At 42.0% G+C, this 18,829-nt stretch overlaps 1 protein-coding gene and 1 non-coding gene across 3 annotated transcripts; both read left to right on the plus strand.

The window, feature by feature from the left end:
* The first annotated feature begins 11,769 nt into the window (after positions 1-11,769).
* LOC108707270 (succinate dehydrogenase assembly factor 1, mitochondrial) lies at positions 11,770-16,337 on the plus strand. Of its 2 annotated transcripts, none has more exons than XR_005965105.1 (2): positions 11,770-12,078; positions 14,978-16,337. XR_005965105.1 is itself a non-coding variant. In XM_018244445.2 (2 exons), the coding sequence occupies exon 2, from the start codon at positions 15,115-15,117 to the stop codon at positions 15,367-15,369; it is 255 nt and encodes an 84-aa protein (XP_018099934.1). In that variant the 5' UTR covers positions 11,843-11,993; positions 14,978-15,114; the 3' UTR covers positions 15,370-16,337. The 2 variants fall into 2 exon arrangements, 1 of the variants encoding a protein (XP_018099934.1); XM_018244445.2 differs by having other exon boundaries at positions 11,843-11,993.
* Positions 12,218-12,351, plus strand: LOC121399599. The gene has a single exon (XR_005965173.1). It is a non-coding gene; the product is annotated as a small nucleolar RNA SNORA47 (small nucleolar RNA).
* Positions 16,338-18,829: the final 2,492 nt, after the last annotated feature.

Below are 18,829 nucleotides of genomic sequence, written 5' to 3' on the forward strand. Positions count from 1 at the left end.
TAATTTTCACAATTTCTTTGGATATTTTATCCGATTTTCACAAATTTTTCACCCGAAAACTTCGGGGTATTGCACGAAACCCAGCGCACATCAAAATATCATTGAGACTTCTCCCATTGACTTATATGCAACCTTGACAGGTCTGAGATGCCGGATTTTCAGATTTTTCCATCCTCGGGGTTTAATAAATTCTGAAAAATTTGTGATTTTTTAAAAGTCTGATTTTATAAAAAAAAAAAAAAATCACCAATTTTTCGTGATTTTTGCATTCGGAGTTTAGTAAATAACCCCATTAGTACTTAAAGTGATACTGACACTAAAAAAAACTACTTTTTAAAAAATGAATGTACATTAAAAATTACATATAGTTCATGTTGATCATTTTTTGCTGAGAGGTTTGTTTTTTAAAACAAATTGTTAGTTGAAGTTTCTAAACCTGATTGTTTTGCCAACCTGACTGTCTCATCTTAGCCTGTCAGTTAAAGTTTCTAATGCTAAAGGACTCCTGCTGCACAAATATGGCAGCCCCCTCATAGATGAGCAAGGGGAGTCAGAAGGGTAATGTAAAAGTTTTGAGCAAATACTTTATGGCAAAGTTATAAGTAACAAAGGCAATATTGATTGAATGATAGATGAAAAAAAGAGTTTTAAAAAAAGTGTCTCTTTAGGATGCTTGAATGTATGTAATTGTGTTTTGTATTTATTTATAGGTGAGATATACCAACATTAATGAACATGCCATATCTGTCCACTTGAAATTCACACAAAAATAGATATATTATTCAGATTATTCAGATTATTTTAATATCTTTTCTGTATAAACTACCTTGTCTTTATAAACTTGCTTCCTTCAAACAACGGCAAATTTTTGTTATCATCGTATTTTGAGATTGAAAAGCATTGTATTGATGAAATGTATTATGAAATGTATGCAGCGACATCTTCTGGTACATTACAGGTACAACACGGAGCAATTTGGAGTGTTATTTGCTCTTTTCTTGAAAAACAGCAAAAAGTAATTCTGTTTCTTAAATGGTGCGCTATAAAAAATGTCCTTTTGTTCACTTGTTACGATGTTTATGCTCAGACTCAGGCAATACAAGTAATGTCACTTTTAAAAAAACTTTAAAACCAACTTAAAGGGCAAGTCCACCACAAAATAAAAATTTGCCAAATATGTAACTAAGTATACATATATAAAAAAAATGTCAGTGCTTTTAAAATTATTCATAAAATTGTAAAATTGCTATTGTAAGCAACATTTGCTTAACTCCCAGTTGTTATTTTTTAAACAATGTTGCAAAAGTCTTAGGGGGTTATTTACTAAAATCTGAAAATTTCTCATTATTTTAGTAAAATCACTTTCTCCAAACTCCCATGCACATTTTTTACCTTATTTATCAATAAATTAACTCAAAAATCTGGTGCAGGAAAAAAAATTGTGAAAAAAATCCAAATTGTATCATTATTTCGGATTTGATGCCAAAAAACTCACTTTTTCTTATTATCGCCCAAAAAACATGAATTATTCTAATTATTGTATGAAACCCAGCACAGATCATGAAATCTTCCAATTGTAAAAAATGAACTTTTACATGACCTCTGCAGGTTTGAGGTGGAGTACTTTGACTTTTAGCAGTCAAACAATCACCAAAAATTTGAGTTTTATTTCTACGAAACTATTTTGTTTATCCCCTTTTAATCTCTGAACAGAAAAACTCGGTGTTTAGTAAATAATCCCTTCAGTTTGCCAGCAAAGACCTTGTTTTACATTGTTTCAACAGTCTGAGCCATCATGGCAGAGAATAAAAAGGGACAAACATTGCTTTTCATAGCAATTGTGGTATGGTGACAAAAAGGTCCCCAGTTTCCTGGGGAAAAGTGATTGATGGTATGTATGTTGGGCCACGGATTCTCAGATATTGTTACTGAGGTGAGACCAGTAGTGCTCTTAGCAGAGAAACACTATGTCTCTCTGCAAGGTTTTTGTAATTGTTGATCCGGGACTGGTCTTACTGGGAACCCGCAAGAGTAGGGTGGGGCGGATTCCCAAATCCGTAGGCCAGGTTTTCAAGAGGCCCTAGGCCTATTTAGTACACCTGATGCTGAGCAGCAGTGCTGAATGTGTGTGAGACAAACTGCTGGTATTGCTCAGCTTCAGGAGAGAAAGCAAAGCATTTATTTTGTGTTAGCCAGGAGGCTGGATATTTCTGTTAAACTGCTGTTTTTTGGTTACCTTCCCCCTGCGTGGGGAAACTTCTGCAGCCGCTGGAAAATAAACGCGGGCAGGAAGCCCTTAAACTGATCCTGGTGTGTGAAGTCGCCTCTTTTGCAGCCTACCAGCGAGTGAACCCCCACAATTGGTGTTTCGGATGCGGGCAGCGATTGCCACACGCGGAAGTTGCCAAACCACAGTAAGTCTCCTGTGGGTATTGTGCGGACTGTATAGCTTATAAGTGGGATTTAAAGAGACAGTGCACTTAAAAGTTGTGAAATGGAGGATGTCCTCAAGGCTTTGCTGCAGTGCACTGCAACTTTACAGAAGGCCCACCAGGAGAGCCAGTTGCTACAGCAGCAGTGTAACGCCACCCAGCAGGAGGCAAATCGTCTGTTGGAGGCCCAGATCACTGCACTGGCGCAGGCTGCAGAGAAAGATCGGCAGCTGCAAGTTGAGGTGGTAAAACAACTGACAGCCAGGGTCTCTGGGGATGCTGAACTAGTCCCCGGAGTGCCACGCTCCATCCCAGGCAGCCACCTCCTGCGGAGAATGACTGGGCAGGATGATGTGGAGGCCTTCCTCTGTACCTTTGAGAGGACGGCGGAGCAGCAAGCCTGGTCGAGGGAGCAATGGGCGATGATTGTTGCACCACTACTAGTGGGGGATTCCCAGAAAGCTTTTTATGACCTGTCCTCCGAGGACGCAAGGGACTATGACAAGCTGAAGTCTGAAATCCTGCGGAGACTGGGAGTAACCACCTCTGTGAGGGCACAGCGGGTCCACAGTTGGGAATTTAAGGTTAAGGGGTCACCCCGCTCCCAGATGTATGATCTCATTAACCTTGTGAAACGCTGGCTGCAGGCGGAAATTCTTTCCGCGCCTCAGATTGTGGAAAGGGTCACAATGGACCGATACCTGAGAGCGCTTCCACCTGAATTACGCCGGTGGGTAAGTCAAGCCGACCCAAATACAGCAGACCAGTTGGTGGAACTGGTGGAGCGATACCTTGCCGCTGAGGACTTCACTACGCGGGCGGTGCCCACATCGAAGAGGACTCCTGCAGTGGACCGATCCAAGAAGTCGGCTACAGTGGAAAAGCTCAGCCCAGAGGACCCCGGTAACCCAGGTCTAGACCCGACAAGAGGAAGACCCCGTGGAGACAGCCCCCGCCAGACCCGAGGAGCTCCCCAGTGCTGGAGGTGCAGAGAGTGGGGACATATTGCCGCCAACTGCCCAGCTGATCCAGAACCCATGGAGTGTGGAACGGAGGGGAAATTGTCTCTGTTCGCTCGACCAGGTCTCGTTGCGGATCCTGATGTACCAACTTGTGTCGTCCAGATTGGTAAGCGCACTGTGAATGCACTATTAGACACAGGTAGCTTAGTCACACTGGTAAACACACAGCTCCTGAAGGACTGTCCTTTAACGCAGCGTCAAGTAGGAGTGGTGTGTGTACATGGGGACTGTAAGAAATACCCCACAGCCTTAGTGACTTTTGTGACCCCCGCAGGGACTGTGTGCCATGAAGTGGCAGTGTCTCCCATACTCTTGCACAGTGTAATTTTGGGCAGAGACTTTCCCTTATTTCGTGAACTGTGCCAGGAGCAAGCTCCAGAGACTGAGAAAAGTTTTGAGCATGGTGAGGTGAGACCCCACCCTATTGAACTGGATACTTCTATAGAAACTGTTAAGGACAATAGAGTATCTGGGGGAGAGAAAACAGAACCACCCATGTCAGGTGTTATTGTAAGTGGTACCGAGGATGGGTTGGAAGATAGTGAGTTGTTTCCCTTAGCTGTATTAGCTGGTGAATCTGAGGTAACTGCGGAGACCATTGAGGAACCTAGCATGCCTGAGCTAGAGGTCTCCCGGGATAACTTCGGAACTGCCCAGCTAAGGGACCCAACACTCACTAAAGCTTGGGAAAATGTCAAGGTTAAAAATGGGAACCCCGAAAATCCTGGGGTAGATTGTGTATTTCCCCACCTTGCTGTACAAAATGACTTGCTTTACCATGTGGATAAGGTTCGAGGAGAGATTGTGGAACAGCTAGTGGTCCCACAGCCATATAGGAGAACAGTTCTCAATCTGGCCCATTCTCATCCACTAGGTGGCCACCTAGCGTATGAGAAAACCAAAGACAGAATGCTACAGAGGTTCTTTTGGCCGGGGGTACATGCAGATGTAAAGAACTATTGTGAATCATGCCCCGAGTGTCAGAAATCGGCCCCAATGCCCCATTTTCGCAGCCCATTAGTTCCCTTACCCGTAATCGAAATCCCGTTTGATCGTATTGCCATGGACTTGGTAGGGCCACTAATAAAATCTGCTAGGGGGCATCAGTATATTTTGGTAGTCATGGACTACGCCACTCGGTATCCAGAGGCTGTCCCCTTAAGGAACACCTCTTCAAAGACCATAGCTCGAGAGCTGTTCCACATGTTCACCCGCACAGGAATTCCAAAAGAGATCCTTACAGATCAGGGGACTCCCTTCATGTCTAGGGTGATGAAGGAATTGTGCAGGTTTCTCCAAATAAAACAGTTACGCACATCTGTGTATCATCCCCAAACTGACGGGTTGGTGGAAAGGTTCAACAAGACCCTTAAGGGGATGTTAAAAAAAGTGGTGGATAAAGATGGGAGGAACTGGGATTGTTTACTTCCATATCTCATGTTTGCCATTAGAGAAGTCCCACAGGCCTCTACAGGGTTTTCACCCTTTGAGTTGTTGTATGGCCACCACCCACGAGGGCTGTTGGACGTGGCAAAGGAGACATGGGAGTCTGAAGCCACCCCACACAAAAGTGTCATAGAGCATGTTGCAGACATGCAGGACCGTCTTGCAAAAGTAATGCCCCTTGTGAGAGAACATATGCTTCAGGCCCAGCAAGCTCAAAGCCGCATATATAATAGATCGGCTCGTGTCCGAACTTTCCATCCTGGGGACAGGGTGTTAGTCCTGGTTCCTACGGTGGAAAGTAAGTTCCTGGCCAAATGGCAAGGCCCCTACGAGATTATAGAACGCGTAGGGGACGTTAATTATAAGGTGTCCCAACCAAACAAGCGGAAAAAAGAGCAGCTCTACCATGTTAACTTAATTAAGCCCTGGAAGGATAGGGAATCGCTGTCCGCCTGTCCTGCAGTTGTAGAGGTAAAGATCCCACAGGTGCCTGAGGTAAAAGTGGCTGAGACCCTCACTAACAGTCAGAAGCAGGAGATGAAAGAGTTTCTGATCCGGAATAGACAAATATTCTCAGACCAGCCTGGGCTTACTGATATTATTAAACATGACATTATAACTGGACCTGGGGTTAAAGTCAATGTTAAACCTTACAGGATACCCGAGGCACGACGCCAGGCAGTGACAGAGGAGATTAGAAGGATGTTGGAGCTGGATGTAATTGAGGAGTCCCATAGTGAATGGTCCAGCCCCATTGTCCTTGTCCCAAAACCGGATGGTAGCATCCGATTTTGCAATGACTTCAGAAAGTTAAATGAGGTCAGCAAGTTTGATGCATATCCAATGCCCCGGGTCGACGAACTGATAGAAAGGCTAGGGCAGGCCCGCTACATTACCACCCTAGATCTTACCAAGGGGTATTGGCAGGTACCCCTCACTGAAGGGGCCAAAGAGAAGACTGCGTTTTCCACTCCTGAGGGGCAGTGGCAATATAAACGCTTACCGTTTGGCTTACATGGGGCCCCAGCAACGTTCCAGAGAATGATGGACCGCATTCTCAAACCACATCAAGGATATGCTTCAGCTTACCTGGACGATGTGGTTATCTTTAGCCCAGACTGGGAAAGTCATTTGCCCCGGGTACAAGCGGTCCTTGACTCTATCTGGAAGGCGGGTCTGACAGCAAATCCCAAAAAGTGTGCAATGGGGTTAGAAGAGGCCCGTTATTTGGGGTATGTGATTGGAAGAGGGGTAGTCAAGCCACAGGTGTCCAAAATTGAGGGAATTCAGGAGTGGCCCCGGCCCAAATCCAAGAAGCAAGTCAGGGCCTTTCTTGGGATAGTGGGATATTACAGGAGGTTTGTCCCCAATTTTGCCACCCTAGCAGCCCCGCTTACTGACCTCACAAAAGGGACTAAAGCTGGAACAGTTACATGGACCCCAGAGGCAGAGGAAGCTTTTCTAAACTTGAAGGCATCCCTGTGCAGATACCCTGTGCTGATAGCTCCTGACTTCAAGAAAGAGTTTCTTGTACAGACTGATGCTTCTGAAGTTGGGTTAGGGGCTGTTCTGTCACAAGTAGTGAATGGGGAAGAACACCCAGTAGCATACCTAAGCAGGAAGCTAACCCCCGCTGAACACAGGTATGCCATTGTAGAGAGAGAGTGCCTGGCCATCAAGTGGGCACTGGAGAGCTTGAGATACTATCTGTTAGGGAGGCAGTTCAAACTTGTCACTGACCATGCCCCACTTAAATGGATGGCCCAAAATAGGGAAAAGAACGCCAGGGTCACCAGATGGTTCTTGTCCCTTCAAAATTTCAAGTTCTCAGTAGAACATAGACCTGGAAAGATGCAAGGGAATGCAGATGCTCTCTCCAGGGTACATGCATTGGTGGCATACTGTGCTCAGCCCTACGGGCTTGAGCAGAGGGGGGGGATATGTGGTATGGTGACAAAAAGGTCCCCAGTTTCCTGGGGAAAAGTGATTGATGGTATGTATGTTGGGCCACGGATTCTCAGATATTGTTACTGAGGTGAGACCAGTAGTGCTCTTAGCAGAGAAACACTATGTCTCTCTGCAAGGTTTTTGTAATTGTTGATCCGGGACTGGTCTTACTGGGAACCCGCAAGAGTAGGGTGGGGCGGATTCCCAAATCCGTAGGCCAGGTTTTCAAGAGGCCCTAGGCCTATTTAGTACACCTGATGCTGAGCAGCAGTGCTGAATGTGTGTGAGACAAACTGCTGGTATTGCTCAGCTTCAGGAGAGAAAGCAAAGCATTTATTTTGTGTTAGCCAGGAGGCTGGATATTTCTGTTAAACTGCTGTTTTTTGGTTACCTTCCCCCTGCGTGGGGAAACTTCTGCAGCCGCTGGAAAATAAACGCGGGCAGGAAGCCCTTAAACTGATCCTGGTGTGTGAAGTCGCCTCTTTTGCAGCCTACCAGCGAGTGAACCCCCACAATACATATACAAATAACTTAATAACCATAGAAAAGTGTAATAAATGTATATTGCAAAGTTGCTTATAATTATGTTTACTTTTATTAGACAAAAAAAAATAATACTTTTTTGGGTTGACATTTAGGGGCAGATTTACATATGGTCGAATATCGAGGGTTAATTAACCCTCGATATTCGACTGCCGAATGTAAATCCTTTGACTTCGAATATCGAAGTTGAAGGATTTACCACAATTAGTTCGTTCGAACGACCAAACGAAAAATCGAACGATTAAATCCTTCGATCGAACGATTAAATCCTTCGATCGAACGATTAAATCCTTCGATCGAACGATTAAATCCTTGGAGTCGAACGATTAAATCCTTCGAATCGAACGATTCGAAGGATTTTAATCCATCGATCGAACGATTTTTCTACGACCAAAAAAACATAGGAAAGCCTATGTGGACCTTCGCCATAGGCTAACATTGAGGTTCGGTAGGTTTTAGGTGGCGAAGTAGGGGGTCGAAGTTTTTTTTAAAGAGACAGTACTTCGACTATCGAATGGTCGAATATTCGAACGATTTTTAGTTCGAATCGTTCATTTCGAAGTCGTAGTCGAAGGTCGAAGTAGCCAATTCGATGGTCGAAGTAGCCAAAAAAAACATTCGAAGTTTTTTTTATTCTATTCATGCACTCGTGCAAAGTAAATGTGCCCCTTAAAGACCAAAAATCGAAAGGGTTCCATGTCCATTAGACATAGGGCATGTACATTAGATCCAGAACCAAATTGTCTTCTAGTGCCTGTGCCCATGTTTCTGTTCAGCACTTAAAAATTTGGGAGACTCAGCACCAAGAAATATGTAGGCTACTGGCACACAGGCAGTGACAGACTAATGACTTGATTTGCTGTCAGTCTAGGAAAATCATGTCAAAATATATGAGAGCATCTTCAGTGACAAAATGAATAAGGTGAAAATTACAAAAATTCAAATGAAAATGCAAAATGTCCCCAATGCTTTGGTTTATCTGAGCGGACATGTATGTGCTTAGGAATAAAGAACCTGCAGCATAGTTGCTCATATTTGCATGTCTTTTTACTTCAGAGCGGTTTTTCAAAAGCTTCGGAAATAAGGGACTTTAAGCTTCATTTGATACCACTGTACATTTAAATATAGTGACATTGCCTATTGTGCAAGATAATATTGTATACTTTCTTTTAAAGGGGAATGGCACTCTAATTCTGAGTGTACGGTTTTTATAGCATATTCTCAATGCATGCATACCTCCCAACATTTTGGAAGTAAAAAGCAATTTTTTGTCCACACCCCTTTCTCTGGCCACACCCCTAATTACCATGTTTGTTTTACATAATTTGGCAGGTTATTAAAGTTTGAAAATATTTCTCCTTATCTAAACTGTGTTTTTGTGTCTCAAAATTGTTACAAAGAATCTTATTTGCACCTGTTAGCTGTTCTGGGCTCTCTGCTAAAAGCCAATTAAGTGAGAAACTTTGTTTCTTTTTCTAGCTGTTCAGTGCAGAGAAAAGAGGGACTTTCCAGTACAAATGAGGGACTGCGGGTTGAGCTGTCAAAAGAGGGACTGTCCCTCCGAAAAAGGGACAGTTGGGAGGTATGTGCATGGGCATCTGCAGGGAGGCAAAGTTATTGCCTTACTTAAAGAATAACAATAGCGTGATATGATTGTGAAGATTCTCATTCATCCAGGTCTATATAAATAAGTCCAATCAACTGGACTTGCTGTGTTTTTTCCTTGAAGACGTTTCACCAGTCATCCAACTGGCTTTCTCAATTTAGAATAACTTGTAAATCTTCCTTCAGTTATTCTGAATTGAGAAAGCCAGTTGGATGACTGGTGAAATGTCTTCAAAGAAAAAAAACCCAGCAAGTCCAGTTGATTTGACTTATTTATATAGATATTAGCATGATACTGTTCCTGGACTAATACTAAGTAGAGCACAGGGTGACTAAACCAAAACATAACCAGATTATTTATATGATAGACAAGCAATATACAAACATATATCTCCTTATAACAGAATTTATATAACCTTATAGCCCTTAACCATGCATATTCAATGAGTGCCAGCAAGCCTACTAATAGTTTCTCCAAGCTCTGCATATATAAGTTCAGTAATGTAGCATTCTTCAGCTAAAGATGTGCCGACAGCCCTATTTGGCATTATAAGGGTCTTGTGATCTTCCATTTAATAGTGCAGGGGAAATAGTAAAATAATGTACCTCCAGCGTGCACTGGGAGATACCTCACCCTAGTGTTGTGGAACTTCAAGAACTGGAAACCACTTGAGATGAAAAGATTATTTGACACAAGCTCCATGGATTCTGAACTTACAAAGAGTCAGAAGCGCGAACATAGAAATCACAGAGTTCTTATAAACTCGGGAACATATGACATAAGAACTTAAAAAGCTAAATACTTGCAGCCCCACACAGAGATGTATATTAAGTAGTCATTGTGGAATAAAATGAAGAATCCTCATTTAAAGGAGAACTAAACCCTAAAGTTAAAAACCCTACCCCCTACCCTACATAGAACCCCCCTCCCTCCTCCCCCCAGCCTAGCTGCTACCCAGGGCAAATGCCCATAAGTCTTTACTTACCCTTCATTGCAGATTCTGTCCAGCGGAGTTCACGGCAGCCATCTTCTTCTCTTCGGTAATCTTCGGAATGAGACCGGTGTAATGGCGCATACACAGTTGGAGCAATTTTCTGTTTCATGACAACTGCGCATGCGCTGAAACTCGCAAAGATTACCGAAGCGGCAGAAGATGGCACTCGTGAACTCCTCTAGACAGAATCTGCAAGGAGGGGTAAGTAAAGAGTTAGGAACATTTGCCCGGGGTAGCAGCTAGGCTCGGGGGGGGGAGGGTCTATGCAGGGTAAGGTTTTTTTTTAAGGATGCACCGAATCCACTATTTTGGATTTGGCCGAACCTCCGAATCCTTCACAAAAGATTTTCCTCCCCGACCCTAATTTGCATATGCAAATTAGGATTTGGTCAGGCCAGGCAGAAGGATTCAGTCAAATCCGAATTCTGCTGAAAAAGGCCGAATCCTGGATTTGGTGCATCCCTAGTTTTAACTTTAGGGTTTAGTTCTCCTTTAAGAGGCTAACCCCATGTTACACTTGAAATTACCAGGCCCGGATTTGTGGAAAGGCCACCTAGGCCCGGCAGGATTTTAGGGGGGCGGCATGCTGCCCAACCACACCCACATTGGTTCAAAAACACTGAGGATAAACACTCCAAGGACTTTGTAGTAAAAAGAAAAAAACGTGTTTATTTATCAACGTTTCGGCACCATTACTCGGACCGTCTTCAGGATATATGTATATATATATATATATATATATATATATATAAACCACCCTTGTTATATGTTTGAGGAAAAAAGAGAGAACAACAAGTGGCGGATACATTTGCCAGTAGTGAGAATACCCCAATGTTTCAGCAATATAGCCTTTGTCAAGAGGGATTCTATATCATTGATGTATATTTTACTGCTGCAATATATATATAAGACATTTTTTTCTATACCACCTTTTGTTTGTATATTTCTCTTTGAGTGCATACCCAATATATGTTGTGACTTGCATTATTTGCCTGAGAGAGAAGTGGAAGCCTTGAAACTTGCAGTAGTTATGTTCAAGGAATGGTTCACCTTTAAGTTAACTTTTATTATGTTATAGAATGGCCAATTGGAAGCAACTTTTTTTTTTGTAGTTTTATGATTATTTGCCTTTTTCTTTATGACCTTCTAAAAAGCCAAATTTCTGTAAGGCTATCGTTACTGCTTCTTTTTATTACTCATCTTTCAATTCAGGCTGCTCATTAATATTCCAATCTCTTACTCAAATCATAGCATGGTTGCTAGGGTCATTTGGACCCTAGCAACCAGACTGATGACATTGCAAACTGTGCTTTTCTGTGATGAGCAGAGGGGGACTTAGAAAAACTTTCTTCCCCTGATATAGTTAAAGGGGATCTATGGTTGAAAACTATAATCCCCCCTAGCCTTTGGGGAATGTAGATAAGCATTCTTTTTGAAGATCCCAAAAACAGATATATTTATTACTCATCTTTCAATTCAGGCCTCTCATTAAAATTCCAATCTCTTACTCAAATCATAGCATGGTTGCTAGGGTAATAACGACCCTAGCAACCAGGCTGCTGAAATGACAAACTGAAGAGCTGCTGAATAAAAAACGAAATAACTCAAAAACCACAAATAATAAAATATGAAAAACCAGTTGCAAATTGTCTCAGACTATCACTGGGTACATCATACTAGAAGTTAACTCAAAAGTGAACAACCCCTTTCAGCTTTTTGTGACTTTGCTGTAATTTATCCATCTACATTTAGTTTCGTCTTATTTTTCATCTATACACACATATGAGCGCTGCACCTCCGTTTTCCCACACTCCCAGCTTTCCCTGGCACGACCCAAACTCCACACAACAAACACAGGTACTGAATAACCATTTAGCGCCTCAATTTACTACACACTTTTTATCCCATGGGATCATAGGAGGCAGCACTTCCTCCCATGACGTCAGTATGTGTAGCAGCGGAAGTAGGCGTTCCCGGAGCAGCATGGATAGAGAGCACAGAAGGTCAGTGTCGCTGTTTCTGTTATAGCCGCGTGGCTTTGGCGGGACTTTATTTTATGCTTCGGCCATGCGCGTGTGTATAAAAGTGGTGCGTGTAACTGTGGTAATTACAACCATAGAATTTGTGTTTTATTAGCGTATCGTTGCGCTGTTTCTTCAAGTCATTGTCCTGGGCCAGTGCGGCCTGCTGGTTGTAGAGAAGATAAAGCACCGGCTCCCACGTGTCGCGGAGGCATGAGAAGGTGGGGCAGTGATTTCTGTACTGCTTCCTACTGGTTATTTCCTCCTACATTATCTATGCGCGTGTTGCTCGGATTCCTACGCACTTTAGAGAACCCTGCAGTCTCCGCATTCACATTTCATTCAGTGAGATCGGTGTCAGAGGCTGGGAGCTGCAAAGCTGTTTAACCTGATTGTGGTGCCAATTTTATATTCTTGTTTTAAGCCATCCTATAATAATCTGACTCCGTGTCCCACAATATCTTGCACTATCCTCCTTTACAGGTGTTTTTCGTCACCATGCGCAAAGCATTGTGGGAATTGCAGGAGGCAACGCCTATTTTCCTCCTTTTAAAGGAGACATTTTGTGTTAAAAATGAGAATTTACCAGTGCATTATACTCATTTAGATATAGAAGAATTGTGCTTAAAAAAAAATAGTGATTTATTGAATATTTCTGCAAAAATCCCTCCCTTCTCTTCCACTTCCTGCTCCCTGAATTCTCAGGTTGTGCAGGGGAGCCAATGGCACTCAGCTCACTGCACTGTAGGACAGAAACCAATCAGCAGCTAGCAGGACCTGATAGGGAACTGAAGCCTGTCTGTGCTTGTGTGACTGCAGGGCTGTGATTGGCTGTCCCCCTCCTACTGTGCGTTTGGCAGGGACCATTAGGACACGCCCTCCCCTCACTTGAAACACAGACAGGGACCAGAGAACATATAAAGGGCTCCAATAAAGGGGCAATTTTTAAAGAGATTCATTTTTAGCACCATGTAAAAGCAACCCAATATATTACTCATAATTGACTACAAAATTAGGATTTTTTTCATTTATCCTATAGGTCTCCTTTTAAAGGTCAGTCTTTGGCGAAATGGGGCAAACACTTCTGCCATGGTTGGTTGAACAGTGGCTGACAGGACTGTACTTTCTTATTGTTAACCTCTTTAGTTATAAGTAACATCACAGAGTTTGATATTTGTCATAAAAACACCCATGTGCAGTAGATTTATAGGCTATAAAACATTTTCTGTGATGAGCGGAGGGGGACTTAGAAAAACTTTCTGCCCGTGATATAGTTAAAGGGGATCTATGGTTAAAACTCAAACCCCCCCTAGCCTTTGGGGAATGAAGATAAGTATATTTCCAGTTGAAAAGCATTATTTTTTATTAGCCATTTTTGTGTTGTAATCACATTACCTTGCAGCGCAATCTCTTCCCCCACACAACCGCTTATTTCAGCAGAGCTTGAAAACCTTTTAGGGCAGCGGCGGTCTCTTCTGCTTGGCCCGTCTCTTCTGCTTGGCCCTACCAATAAAAAACGAGTAGTCAGTATTGTTTACAGATGCCAACTGGATGTGCGTGCGCCTCACTATCAAGCCAGCGTGGTAGTGACCAGCGAGCGTTAGGTGAAAAGCGCTTTGGTCTGAGAAGTTTTCTATAAATATAGTATGTCGGATTCAGCAAATCCAGCTGGTGTCTGTAAACAATACTGCCTACTCATTTTTTAATTGAAAGGTCCAAGCAGAAGAGACAGCCGCTGGCCTAGAAGGTCTAATAAATAAAAAAAGAATGCTTTGCAATTGGAAATATGTTTATCTTCATTCCCCAAAGGCTAAGGGGGATTATAGTTTTCGACCATAAATTCCCTCTAAGGAGGCCAACAAGGCACCTATATGGCTGATAAGGCCAAATGGACTGAGGGGCAGCACAGCCCCAACTATGAGAATAGCAGCAGATAAAGGAGTTGTTTACCCTTGACTTCCGCACACTAGCAGATACAGTCCTTTAGCAGATAACCGTTTGCAGCATGCCCAATCCTCAAAAACGTTACGATATCCATAATGCATGGATATTGTATGGAAACAACAGGATGCCATATACATGCAGAAATTGCACACAACTTTGTCAGTACAAACTCATTCTGGTACTGTTATTATGGCCATACACTGGGCACTTGCTGTCTTGGCTCCTCCTGCCCCAGTTAGATGCTTATTGGGCTGCTGATCAGCCTGCGCCAACTGATATCTGGCAGAAGATATATATGATTTCCATAAGCCCCCATGTGATTTAATTGTTAGCTGGGCCACCAAACCATTGGATCAACCAAGCAAAGATCTGCTTGTTTGGTGACCATCCAAGAAGAGTGAATGCAATAGTGACAGAGAACTACAAACTAGACTTATTGACAGACACTGTAAATACGGATAGTGAGTTAAAGGGGTGGTTCACCTTCGAGAGAACTTTTAGTATGATGTAGACGAGTTATATTCTGAGATAATTTGCTATTTGTTATAATTTTTTATTATTCAAGGTTTTTGAGTTATTTAGCTTTTTATTCAGCAGCTCTTCAATTTGCATTTTAAGCAATCTGTTAACTAGGACCATGCATTGATTTGAATAAGAGACGGGAATATGAATAGGAGAGGCCTGAATAAAAAGATGAGCAATAAAATGTAGCAATAACAATACATTTGTAGCCTTACAGAGCATTTGTTTTTTTAGAAGGGGACAGCAACGCCCACTTGAAAGCTGCAAAGAAACAGAAGAAAAAGATAAATAACTATGAAAAATAAATAATGAAAACAAATTGAAAAGTTGCTTAAAATTGGTCGTTCTAATCTATAACATACTAAAAGTTGTTTTAAAGCTGAAACACCCTTTAAACTCTGCACATACAATTTGGAGAGGTTTATTGCCTTTTATTATGTCCCACACTTATACATTGCTACGATGTTATTCTCACTGAATTCTCTATTGTTCTTCTGTAGCGTTTCCTTCCAAATTGCCTGAAGATTTAGACACAGATCGTCTGCTCAAAGCGATGCAGCACTTCCGTTGTTAGTGCAAGGAAACCCACGGCCTGACTTGTTTCTCTCATAGGATAACAAAGACGTGGTGAGGCACAATGGTAAGACATAGTAAGTTACAAAAGCAAATTCTAAGTCTTTACAGACAGTTTTTACAAGCTGGGAAAGAGAAACCTGGGTTTGTACCCCGAATCCGAGATGAATTCAGAAAAAATGCAAAGATCCCAAAGACAGATGTAATGCACATAGAGTATCTTCTGCGGCGGGGCCAACGGCAACTGCAACAACTACAGGATGTAAATACGAAACAACTGGGAACCTTCATCAAATCCCCCACTGACTGGAACCATTAATATCATTGTATTTCTCATATTTGTATAAATGTAATTACTCATTATATATAAATTATATATAACAAATCGTTGCTCTTTAATGGACTTAGTATTTCTTAGGCAGGATTAATATACATTTCCAAAAGTACTATCTGCATAGCGATGGCACAGTGATCTTACCAATATGGCAGCCTTACCTACACTACTGCTGCTGTTGCTGCTGCTGCTACTACTACTACTGCTGCTGCTGCTGCTAGTAGTAGTGGTGGTACTAGTAATGGCATTTAATTTCTATTGTGCAGTAAGAGATATGGGCTAGCAAAGCTCAATAGAGCCGATAATGGATAATTAATGTCACAACTGTCACATCACGAAGTAAAAAGGACAAGAGCAGAACTATGTGGCGGCCTAGCAGAAAAAGGTTTACAGAGACACGGTGCCTCAATACAGGGAAGCAATTATGTCACCAAAACCTGGAGACAATTGTGCCTCTGGGCTATAAATACTGACATTCTTGGTGATACAATTAATGGCAGATCTCAAAAGCAATGGTTCAATCATCTTAATACTATTATATACAAATGGAAACTTTTTTACGTGAGAGGGGTTAGCAAATCTCTAATGCTGGCCATAGAAGTAATAATATATGAAATGATCATTGGTGCTTGTATGACGGCCCACTAATCACCGTGTACTGTGGATATTAGTTGGTGTGGGGAAGTTTTGAAGATAAGTCCTGTTTGCTCCTTGTGTGTTCTCCAATTGGCCTGTATTTTCATTGGAGAGTTTACACCTTTAAACATGTCCATATAGCCATACTCACATCCTACTAAGCCTTTATTAGTTTTGATACAGACACTGGAAGACTAGCCAAGTATTTTAAAGGGTAACTCCAGCTTCCAAACCAAAATGTGATAAAGAGGCCCATATAGAAACCACTAATATCCGTTACAGTTCAAAAAGTATGAATAAATGCCATTTTCTATGCTAAAATCCAGCTGTGTAACAGTTCTTCTCTTTCTGCATCATTAGTAATCCTGGCAGGGAAGGCGGTGTGACGTCAGGTATGATAAGGCCACAAATGTTCACCAATTGGTTTCAGTGATTTTATTACACTACACTACAATTACAATAGAACAAACAAATGGAACTATCTCTCCATGCTGGGAAAATTCCTAATGTGAGTAAATCCACGGGTAGCTGGCTGGTAATTCTCCTCAACTGGAGTAATGTTCCACATAGGACCACCAGAATATCCAACATGGACCAAGTACCAACCCCCCAAAGTGCAGTTAGTAATCCAAAAGGAATCTCTCCGTCACCGGGTAGCCAATACTTTGGTCAGACATAGCACCGCAGCCACTATGTCCAACAACAACTCTGTAACAACTGCCTCAACCAGGTCCTCTGTCCAGTTTGAAAATCCCCTGGGCTGAAGACCCCACCCCCTTGCTATCATTCAATTGGCTGGTCTTCCTCTTTACTCCCCCAGGGTGTAGCAGGAGTCCTGCCTTACATTATTCAAGCAGGCTGGTGTATGTGACCTGTAGCACATACTACAAGGTAACCACCCGCCTGTCCCCCTTAACCCATTGTCTCCTGGAGTGATTTATATACAGATATAGTCTAATTGCTTGAGACCATAGCTTAGGTCTACACAGAAGGGACTAAACACTGATGTTACAAATTGTAACAACTCCACAGCTTACAGACAGCATGCAGGAACTACATAACCCACAATGCATTGCACTGTGATGTTCTTTCCTTATTGAAATCATGTGTGCAGGGAATTGTGGGGTTTGGAGGATGCAGGCTGAGGACAGACGGCTGTTGATACAAAGTAACAGTAGTCAGTCAGCTCAGCAAAGTAGTCAGACAGATCAGCAGGGGGCTAGGATTAGGGAACTGTTCCAAACCATTAAAAATCATAAAATGCATATTTTTTTAATTGATGTATATTGCAAAGCTGCTTGAAATTGTTTACTGTTCAAAAAGCTTAAGTTATGTTTGTTTGGAGTTCCCCTTTACATTACTTTGTAGTCTGTGTTCTATAACCAGAAGGACAAGAAAGTAGTTGGAGGGGATGGAGGCCACACACTGAAGGGTTGGGTTATGAGAACAGTAGCAAGTGCTTGTGGTAAAGTAGAAAAAGCAAAAGTTAAGAGCAGAAATGCAAAAACTTTAAAGACATAAGATTTAGAAACTTAACAGCAGAAAAGCAGAACTTGAAGGTTCATTTTTTCTTTGTAAAACATTGATGTGGGAGAGGATACATGGAAGAAAAGTAAGTCCTGCAAATAATCATTCCCATTATTCAGGTTTCCAGACCACTGCTTGTTCAATACCCCATTCCAAAACCAAGTGTTTTAATATGAAGTTGGTCACCTACAACAGCATTATTGTGGTTGGGCGATTAGGCCTGATGTTTCCTATCATTGATGCCAGGGCTCTGTGCATGGCAGCCAACTATTTCATATTTCAGTTCAGCAAATTCCATATGGATCTACTTCCAGAAGAGCATTATACTGAAAGAGCCTTTACCAAATGTTTGCAACAAAATAGGAAGGCTGAGCTTGCCAAGAATGCCACTGTATAATATACAGTAGTTATAAAGCTTGTGTTTCAATAGGAGAGGTTCTAGCCCATTGTCATTTCTTTTTAACCCTCACAGCCAAATTTACATATGCAAATGACAGTTTGGTCAAATCTTTCATGAAAAAAATCAAATCTCAAAATAGCGGATTCGGTGCATCCGTTGCATTGATCAAGGGAGGGATAGTTCTCTTCAGATACTGTTACTTAGAATCAGGGACATCTTATCTTAAATTAGACCCCACTATTTTGGGTAAAATGGTTTTATATCTACAGCCCTTGTTGTGCAATCAACATTCCTTAATAAAACATTCATTCAGATACAAACATATGCAGTTTTTTTTTTTAATTAAAATATTTATTAAATAACTGGATTGCTAAATAAATCAATTTCCACAAAAGAATTCTCAACCTTTGTACATTTCTTCACAGAAGAAATTGGTTATTGTGACATTTTGCTTTGACCTGTAATCTAAGGCAACGGTGTGATTCCTGCAAATGGTCCTCAACTCCTCCCTCTTACACAGCTGTCAATTTACACCGTAGTGAACAAGACTTGCCAACTGGTGGTGAACCCTCTATGGCTGGCAAAAGTCTGGGAGATGTGGCAAATAGATACACTTGAAATCCTTGACGTATGGGTTCTGGTTTAGTTAAAGTAACATTGCAGAGATCTTTTGGCGCATCGTGTGGTATAGAGTCCTGCGTGGAACCAATTTGTTAAAACTGACTGGATCCGCAAGTACCTTATCCGCAATCTGATCCGCGACCCGCTGACCATCAAGAACCAGGAAGTGCTGTCATTGTAAACCGGAAGTGATGTCATTAGAAATAGGCGTGTATACCTGAAAGGTAACCGACCCACTGCAGGACTCTAGTGTGGTGTAGA

This window comes from Xenopus laevis, chromosome 1S, assembly GCF_017654675.1.
Source record: "Xenopus laevis strain J_2021 chromosome 1S, Xenopus_laevis_v10.1, whole genome shotgun sequence".
Classification (NCBI taxonomy): domain Eukaryota; kingdom Metazoa; phylum Chordata; class Amphibia; order Anura; family Pipidae; genus Xenopus; species Xenopus laevis.